General features: G+C 36.5%; 2 protein-coding genes across 2 annotated transcripts; one reads left to right on the forward strand and one right to left on the reverse strand.

The window, feature by feature from the left end:
- Positions 1-887: 887 nt before the first annotated feature.
- LOC134678699 (geminin-like) lies at positions 888-3842 on the reverse strand. The gene is made up of 5 exons (XM_063537355.1): positions 3667-3842; positions 3416-3528; positions 2573-2698; positions 2148-2274; positions 888-1086 (listed from the first exon to the last, which is right to left on the reverse strand). The coding sequence occupies exons 1-5, from the start codon at positions 3679-3681 to the stop codon at positions 1012-1014; spliced, it is 456 nt and encodes a 151-aa protein (XP_063393425.1). The 5' UTR covers positions 3682-3842; the 3' UTR covers positions 888-1011.
- A 444-nt stretch (positions 3843-4286) lies between these two features.
- Positions 4287-9863, forward strand: LOC134678690 (triosephosphate isomerase). The gene is made up of 6 exons (XM_063537345.1): positions 4287-4372; positions 4692-4814; positions 5475-5586; positions 6387-6496; positions 6912-7118; positions 8904-9863. Exons 2-6 carry the CDS (start codon positions 4704-4706, stop codon positions 9108-9110), a joined length of 747 nt encoding a protein of 248 aa, XP_063393415.1. The 5' UTR covers positions 4287-4372; positions 4692-4703; the 3' UTR covers positions 9111-9863.
- Positions 9864-9921: the final 58 nt, after the last annotated feature.

The raw sequence follows: 9921 nt of genomic DNA on the forward strand, positions 1-9921 counted from the left end.
TGCACATTGACCTGTCAATTTAGTTCGCGAGTTTCTGGAGGCAACTGTAATTGAAAAACACATTTTAAAAATAAGTTACGGCAAATATGTAACAATTATGAATCTAATACGATCATTTATATTCTTCTGCTTTCATAAGCAATAGTTACTGATTTTTAAAAAGCGTTTTTCAATTAAAAGACATTTCAAGATCGCTTACCTTCTTTCAAGTTCTTTCTAATGCTAAAAAAATCGAACGTGCCAAAAAACGCTGCAAATGGTTTTAAAAGCATTATTATCAGTACGATTGATCTTTAGGCTATTTGGATCTATACTTGGTCAAGCAGATCTTGTCAGTAGAAAAAGGCGGCAAATTTGAAAAATGTAGGCGCGAAGGGAGATCGTCTCATAGAAAATTTGAATTTCGCGCCTTTTTCTACTGACAAGATTTTCTTTACCATCTATGTATAACGTTCATATGTATGATCATTAAAATGTCGAACCGGTTGAAAATCATAATAATGTTCTAAATTTGGAAAATCTATAATAATTTCTTTTATTTTTTATTTAGTGGGTTTTGCAAAATAATAGTACAGTTTTAGGGGTTTTTAAGTTGAGCTCAGGGGTAAAAAAAAATTGGAGTTGGCAACCCTGACCTCACCAACACGAGAAAAATACTTACTGAAAATAATCAAACAAGTAGTAGAGTAGGTAAATCTTTCAACATAATAATTTAATAAATACTACCAATTAGTCAATTATACCAACAAACGAAAAAAAATGGTCTATAAATATCTAAAAAATCGTAAATGGAAAGCTTACTTAAACTTTCAATGAGAACTATAGCGAACATGATCGCTTAAGCCGTTTTACAGCTACACAAGGCGCAAGCTATCAATAAAACATGATTAGGATAAAAGACAATTTAATCAGACAATATTTATTTATTAATAAGGTACATCAATAAGGCAAATCACAAAATGACAAATTGTAAAACAAAAAAATACATTAAAATTACTCAGTCTTCAGAATTTATTCTGCTTCAGCAGATGTACTCAAATCTCCAACGTCAATGCCGGTATCATCAGCATTATCCTGAACTAATTCCTGTAATAAAAAAAATCATTTCAGTTTAAGTCGCACGGGAGCTTTTTCAACGCGCGTTAAAAAAGCGTTCCAATGGCACAAATACACATGTATGTATTTATTCACACGATGGCGGTGACGCTTTTTATTAAGCGTTCTTGGATTTTCGACTTTAAGCCTTGGTCGTTAAATCGAATTTAGGGTGCGGACAGATTCAAGCGCTTTATTAACGCGCGTTGAAAAAGCTATAGTGCGAATGGGGGCTAAAGATTTGGGAACTGAAAAAATATGATATGTGTGGGAATATATATTAGAAGAAGTTATTATATTAGGTCAGGGAGCCAGGGAAAAAAGATAGACAGGGTACTGCAGTGCAAGTGCAGAGCTAAAATTATTTTTTACCACACCAGCTCCTAAAGCCTTTCTTTATTATTCAAAAACTGATGAAAAAATTGCATTTTATTCATAAGAAAGGCAAGGTAAGTTCATGCAATTTTTGAAAATTCGTTATGCTTGTGGTTAAATTATGGAATCTTATGCTTGCTCTTGGTATCAATATTACGAGAGGCTAAACAACAACTTTGCACCCTTATAAACAAATAACTGTTGGTATTAAACAAATTGTACCTAAGCTTCGTAGCCATGTGCAATAATTGTGCCAATTTCAAACCAAAGGGTACTTATTGTTGGCTTATTGTATATATCAGCGGTTCTCAAACTTTTTTGGTGACGGAACCCTTTCGGCAAGCGAAATATTTGACGGAACACCAAATTAAAAAATTTCGTTCATCACTGGACCAGATATACCTATAGAAGAGCTGGTTTTTTTCTTAATATTACAAGTATATTTTCGCAGAACCCCAACAGAGGCTTTGCGGAACCCTAGGGTTCCGCGGAACACACTTTGAGAATGGCTGGTATATATTATTGTATGTCAAATGAGGCGCTATTCCCATATAGTTTTCTATTTGAAATCAACATTATAGACAACCAACAATGTGGTATCTTTTGATTGAAAATGTCACAATTAACCTCTTGCTTCATAAAGTAAAGAATCCAATTTTATTAGTACTGGCACTCACTTTAAAAACTTCTACAAAGCTGTTAGCCTCCTCAAGCAAAGTTTTGTATTGATCATTTTCTATTGACAATGATTCATACAATTTACACAACCTCTCGTTTTCGCCTAAAGCCTCTTCTAAGGCCACACTGAAACAATAATATGGTAAACATTTATAAGACCAAATAATATCATAAAAAACGGAAAGTCCATGTAGAATTTAGAAGATTGTCATTTGTTAAATTCAATGGACAGAAGACTGGTAGAGATTGCCTTATGTTATGGCATAAAGTTTGCCTTGTGATAACATATTGTAGAGTCTGTGTGGAAAGAGAAGAGTCATGGAATGTATTGGCCACAACTCTTCTTTCCCCACAGTCTATATTGTAATACTAATTTAATCAGCTACTACTTTCTGCCGCTTATAAATATTCAAAGATTACATACCGCCTCTTCTCTGCTACATTTTGCCAAAAATGTTCACTAGGGACATCACTTGAAATATCTTCTTCTGTAATCCATGTGCTGTTTACTTGAGTAGATTTGGATACTTTTTTCCTATGCTCATTGTCTCTGTAAATATAATGTTAACATGTCAAGTAATTGACAGGGTCACAATAATCAGGGCCAGTTGCACCAACCACATTCAGCGGACTGATCAAAGTCACTCAGCAGTCAACTATGAAATTTTCCATACAATACAATTTTGCGAACACGAATTTAACGGTGACAGATGGTCTGGTGCAACCGAGCCTCAATGTTTGTTTTTTTTTTTCATTACTGTTGCAAAGCATTAAAATACCCCATCACTGTCAACATTTTCGTAGCGGTACGTCTGCATTGTAGAGGAAACCAAATAACTGCCGAGCGGGTTCCTGGCACTGAGTCTCAATGTGTTAATTATGCAATGACCTTGGTTAACTATTACAAGAGTTATTAGGCAAATTTCAGTTATTTGGCCCCATAACATTCCATGACTCTTCTCTTTCTGAACATACTCTATGACAAAACTAAGGAGTTTTACACACCATCCTGAATTCAGTAACTGTTGACATGGGGCCTGCTATACATGAGTCTCAAGACAAGAGATATCTCTATCTCACTTCTATGTATCGTCCCTGTTGTCAGTTACCAAATTCAGAAAGGCGTGTAAAGCTCTTCAAGTATGTACCTACAGTCTACACAGAAGTAGTTATTTATGCTGTGGACAATTTTACAGTAATAACTGCAGCTTGGGGCTCTTAAGCGAAAATAGTACATTTTTTAAGTATACATGGGTAATTTGGGTACCTCGGGTGAAAGTAGTCCAGAAGGTTGTTTTTGGTCTTGCCGCTTTTCGCTGCTCCGCCAGTACGCCTATTGATATTGTGTAACGCAGTGAGACCTTGACAAGGCCTTGATTCCTGTAATGTTAGATGTGAAATAAAATATTATAGAAAAATTCAAGCATTGTAATACTGATGAAAAAAATGCACATGCACTTCAATTAACACCGGTAATTTCATTGAGCATCATAAATATGATAATACACAAAAACATACCTCTGCTTCGCTCATTTTTAAAGCTCTGTGTTATTTCGTATAGTTGAATATCTGTGACTTTAACAGAAGTGTAGGTTAAACAATGGAAACTGAATTAACTACTTATCATTCAATTCAACTGTTTTAGTTTAAATTTTTGTTGCTGAGAGTGTATTTTGTTATCGTCCGTTACACCATACTTCAATACAATACACCGGTAGTTTTTTTAATGTTTCGTTTGGTTAACCGTTGACCACCCATCATTCTGCCAATATATTTTCCACACTTATGTATTTAAGTAATTTAGAATTATAAACTTAGTATTATTTCATTCTTTCAGTGTGAGCTAATACGTAAATATACTACTCATTGATAAAATATGAGCTTATTTTCATTTTAAAGAAATAGTTTACTAAAGTGTTGGACATAAGATTTTGCGTAATAAGTAACGTAGTCATACCTTTTCCAATGTCAAAAAGGTCAAAACTGTCATTTACACCCAATATGTTCTCGTTGTACAGCTTTATTTGACATTTGATGTGATTGGTCCGGAATGTATAAATTGAAGCTAATAACTTTACTTTGTCCAATCACGTGATAGCAAAATTTAGTGTTTGCCATTGATTGAAAATTTTGTAATAAAAAACCAAGCAAAAGGTCATCTTAACTTTTGTGTAACACTTGCGGTCAACCGGAATTGGCGAATTATTCTAAGTAGATCTTAATCGTAAGTATTCTTTTTACATATTAATTATAACGCTTCGGTCAACAAATATATTTGTATCTTAGCAGTTGCATACCGATATCACAATTAATAGTTTATCGTAAGATAAATTTACAGAAACCGGTGGATGGGTTTCGCCCTTCGCCGTATATTTCAGCCGGAGTCCAATGAAACTGTCTATATTTAAAAATGTTTAAGGATAACCTTAATTAAAGTATCGGTTAGGTGGACTGCACATCCTGTTTAACATATATATATATGTATAAAAAAAAACTTAACTTTGTTGTATTGTAAAGCACATAACTTTAGCCGTTGTTTTTAGATAAACAGCATCATGGGTCGCAAATTCGTTGTCGGCGGAAACTGGAAGATGAATGGCGACAAGAACCAGATCAACGAGATAGTCAACAACCTGAAGAAAGGTCCTCTGGACCCCAATGTTGAGGTGAGTCATAGCTCCATATTAGGTGACCACATAGATATTGTTAAGCTGCTTTGTTTTGCTGCCATCGAAACTTGTATGAATGACATAGTAAAGCTCTTATGTGCAATTGCTCAAAGGGATTTGATTGTTTGAATATACAATGTAAACTCCATGTAATCATCATTCTCTTGCCCTTGTCCCATTCACTTGGGGTCGGCGCAGCATGTCTTTCTCTTCCACACCTCTGTCGCCTTTCATTTCATCATTCACTTGCATTCGTTTCATATCATCTCTCACACAGTCCATCCACCTTTTCCTCGTACTTCCCTCCACATTCATTCGTAATACCTTTCTCGTCACATGACTTTCATCCCTCCGCATCACATGCCCGAACTCCATGTAATGTCACTCGTTATAACATTTCACTCCCTATAATGTTAACTTTTTGGCTCTAGTTGGTTTACTTTAATAATAATTTCTCTCTATTTAACGAAAACTCTATATAATTTCAAAAAGTACCCGGTCCCTTGAGTGTTGCTATATAGAGTATACACTCTATATAGAGTATAATCTCAATAATCCTTAATATTGCTAGCTTGTAATATTCCCGTGAGCCACATGTCTAGGCCAGAATTGTCCCATTACACCTAGCCATATAACACTTGTCTCTTGTTCATCTAGGTTGTTATTGGTGTGCCTGCCATCTACCTTGCTTATGTGAAAAGCATCATTCCTGACACCATCAGTGCAGCTGCCCAAAACTGCTGGAAGACTGCTAAAGGAGCATTTACTGGTCAGTACTAATACTAACTACATCAATCTTAGACTATTAATAATTTATTATTTTACTTATAGTGTCCACATAGACCATATTGGAACAGACAGAACCGTATTGGAGGTTGATATTGGGCTGTAGCCACATGTGTTAGTTGACGCCGTCGTCGCCGCCGAGGCAGTCAACGGGTTCAAGCTCTCAATGCTCTCAAAGCGCGGACTTCTGACTGAAGATTGTGGTGTTTCGGCGGTTCAGGGGCAACCTGCCGAACCCTACGCCGAGTCAGACGACGCTACGGAGCCACGCCGTTACGTCGTCGCCCAAATCTAATGTTTAGTTAATTTCATTTTTATGTGTATTGTTTTTCTTTTACTTTGTAGTTTCACATTACCTTGGTTTTATACTGTAATGCTGTGTTACTTATTTGATCAATAAATAAAATGCTGATGTTGTATGTGAACAGGTGTTTCAAGGTGAATTAAGGTAATAACACTATAATGTTGCTACTCTTTAATAACTTATAATTATGCCAATATATAGTATTTTATTAAATTGTTACATTATGTATGATTATTGATTATGTTATGCAGTAATATGCATTAGGGCCTGTCCATAAATTACGTCATCGATTTTTAAAATAAAAAAAAAATACATGCTTCGAATGACTCCTCCTACGGCATGCTACCATCATCCGATGTCCAGACCCCCTCCCCCTAATTTGAAATGACGTAATTTATGAATACCCCTTACCAACGACGATGAAACATCTACATTGATCACCCAAATTTTAAATTAGAATGCATTTTCTATTTGTTTAGGTGAAATATCGCCAGCAATGATCAAAGATGTTGGCTGCGAGTGGGTGATCCTCGGCCACTCAGAGAGAAGAACAATCTTTGGCGAAAAGGACGAGTTAGTCGCTGAGAAGGTATGTGCATGCCCTCTCCGGTTTATGTTCAGTTTCACATATGTACAGTCAGCAAAACCATTAGCCTAGCACACCTAGGTATGTAGGTATGAACAGTCAAGTTTGTATGCATGTGTGGTAACTTATCTTTTGTACTTAGGTACATATAGGGACGAGACGCTAACCTATGGTTCGTTTTTTTTTAGCATTAGAAGAAGCTCCACAGAAGCAAACGTGCAGTTTATCAGGCTCGTTATTTGTTAATAATTATTGAATTATCTAATGTAGCATGGTCAATACATATAATTTACTTCAAATTATTACCGCTAAAAGTGCCGGATTTGGAACCACAAGCTTACTTCTGCGAAGTTCTTTCTAATGCTATAAAAACGGACTATAATAACTTTGATGACTGTACCGGAAATCTTTCTTTTAGGTCGCTCATGCTTTGGAGTCCGGTCTGAAAGTGATCGCGTGCATCGGCGAGACCCTGGAAGAGCGTGAGGCAGGCAAGACCGAGGAGGTGGTGTTCCGGCAGACGAAGGCGCTGATCCCGGCCATCGGCAGCAACTGGGACCGCGTGGTGCTGGCCTACGAGCCCGTGTGGGCCATCGGCACAGGGAAGACCGCCTCGCCTCAGCAGGTAAACAGCCCGTAGCTATGACGATCGATTGTCGACAAACGCTAGTCGAAAAGTAAAAATACAAGATGTTTGGTACATCGTTTGCCAAATTAAAACGGCAGATTGGTTGAGTCATTTGCTATCTACTCACGCCTAGAAAAAGAAATTGACCATGGTTTTTTTTACTACTGCGCAAGTAAGAATTTGAAAAATACGAAAAACTGGCATAGAGCTGAAAAAAAAATCGTGCGCAAAATTAAAAATTTCTAGGCCTGGGAAGATAGCAAATGACTCAACCTATCTGCCGTTTTAATTTGGCAAACGATGTACCAAACACCCTGTATATGTGATCATTTCCGTATTTTAAGTTTCGGCTAGCGTCGTAATAAAAGAAAACTTGGTAAAAGTAACTTTTTCATTAAGTAACAGAATTTGTGTGAATTTTCGTCCTGAATGAACAATGTTTGCACCTATTTTCCAGTTTATAGGGAATCCGTTGCAAATATTTAGAAATTAAAGTGTAAGCACGTGATCATATTTACCAATTGGGGAGCAAATCAGGCACATAACTTACAGTACTAAGGGTAAACCGTCTGTCGTCCGTGGTAAAGTTTCGCTAAATTTTATTGTAGGGAAAATATCACAGATCACAGGTCACTGCTGATTTGTCGTTTGTCATCGATCAGTGCGACAATTATTGTATTTGGGGCAACTGGTCCCAAATAATCGTATGTTTCACTTATAGCAAAAAATATGTTTTTTGTAATATTTGATCATTTTAGACAATATCGCAAAAAGAGGATTACGTAATTGGTCTGACTGTTGAACCCAGGTTGAATCGTTGAACCATGTTGAACTATTCAGATAAACAAATTGTTTTAGTGTCATAAGGTGCCTTTTTACATCTACTTACGTATTTACTTGGTAGTTAGTAACTAATGCAACATCTTCAACGGAACTTTTTTAGGTATTACTTAATTTTTTATATGTACGTAACGGCATTATGATTATCATAAATATTAATTACCGTAAACATTAGATACGTACGTCACTCTTTAGGCCGAGGACGACTTCATTATAAACATTTATCATGAGCAGATTATGCAACCTAACCCTGGTCACTGATTTCCTCAGTTTTCGAGAATAAAAACTTTAAGGGCAAAGAGTTCTGTATTTACATATCTATTTACATAGTTGTTTTAAATGTTTTTACGTACCATCGTCCACACTGTCAACTGTTAATTCGTAAACCTTATTGTTACGATAATATCCAGCTACGTATGGTCAGTCTTGCTGTTACCTATTGTACCTAATTAACTAAGCTTTCCACGTATAATATGTAAATTAATCAATATAACCTTTTATTACCTTAACGTAAGCGATTCTTTATATTAGGTATAGCTCTAAAAAAATGCGGGTATGAACAATTAATTGCCAAGGTTCTTGACGGTGTTTTTTCGACAGTGTATTTCTCTTACGGAATTCGCGACATAAGCACAGAATAATTATTTATTCTGTTAATTATTTAGTACTAGGTACAGAAGACTCACTCTCTAACAAAGCGTTACAATCAGGACAGATATGACCGCTAGGTGGCGACAGCGCCACGCGCGGCTTTTGGCTAGCCACCAAAATTGGTATAGAACGGATGTACTTTTAGCTACCTACACCTACAGTAGCAAAGCGGCGAAATCGCGGAGTGAGCCACGCCTGACATAAGTGTCCTGTTTGCTTACTTACAGATGGCAATTTTATTATTCCAAAGAACGAATTATAAAAATAATCAGTAATTGCACCTATTTATAGGCTCAAGACGTACACGCGTCGCTCCGCAACTGGCTGTCGGCGAACGTGTCGGCGGAGGTGGCGGGCGCCGTGCGCATCCAGTACGGCGGCTCGGTGACGGCGTCCAACGCCAAGGAGCTGGCGTCCTGCGCCGACATCGATGGCTTCCTCGTCGGCGGCGCCAGCCTCAAGCCAGAGTTCGTTGACATCGTTAACGCCACTCAGTAAAACTAACGTAGGTTGGGTCACAAAACGACGCTGCGCTGCGCTGATGTCCCTAAGCATTCTAGTAACTACCGAATGGGGCAGAACACGGCAAAAAATAAGTGTTAAAATGGCTTGTTTTCCTTTGCCAAAAAGCGGCTGGTAAATATCTAATCAAAATAAGACACTGACTAATAAAAATACGTAAGTATAATTGAATAAAAATATAAAATTATGTAATATTTTTTATTAATAGGTCATCATAGCCCCGTGCCATATTTAACAACAATGTTCGAATTAAGTCGGTATTTGTTTTTGCTACTAAACTTGACAACTAAAACTCGGTTTGACAATATTTTTAACATGAAGGACATTGTAGTAAAGTGAGATTATGACAGACAAAATAAAGTAACTCTTTATCTGTCAAACCTATTGTAAGTTGCATATTGTTAAATAATAGATGTCGCGTCTATGATTGTTGATTGCAGCTGGGCGGTCGTTTTGTGTATACCCCGATATAAGTACTCATTTATACATTATATACATACGATATATTAGTAATAGTTATAGATGTCGTATGCTTGCAGTTTGCATTATCCGTTTTATAAGTTTAATAACTTTTCGTTTGTAAGTTTATATTAAATCAAATCTGATATGAGAGTATGTCTACTTGGTCATTGTTGTTGTGTATTTATAGAGCGTTCGATTTTTTCGAAATGAATTTGTCTCATACTGTTAACGTGTCTCGTACGTGAATAAATTGGCTATATTACAGTTTTCTTGGCATTTTGTTACTATCTAATCATATTCCATTCCAGTCATAGGCGTACGCACG

Source organism: Cydia fagiglandana, chromosome Z (assembly GCF_963556715.1).
Source record: "Cydia fagiglandana chromosome Z, ilCydFagi1.1, whole genome shotgun sequence".
Taxonomy (NCBI): Eukaryota; Metazoa; Arthropoda; class Insecta; order Lepidoptera; family Tortricidae; genus Cydia; species Cydia fagiglandana.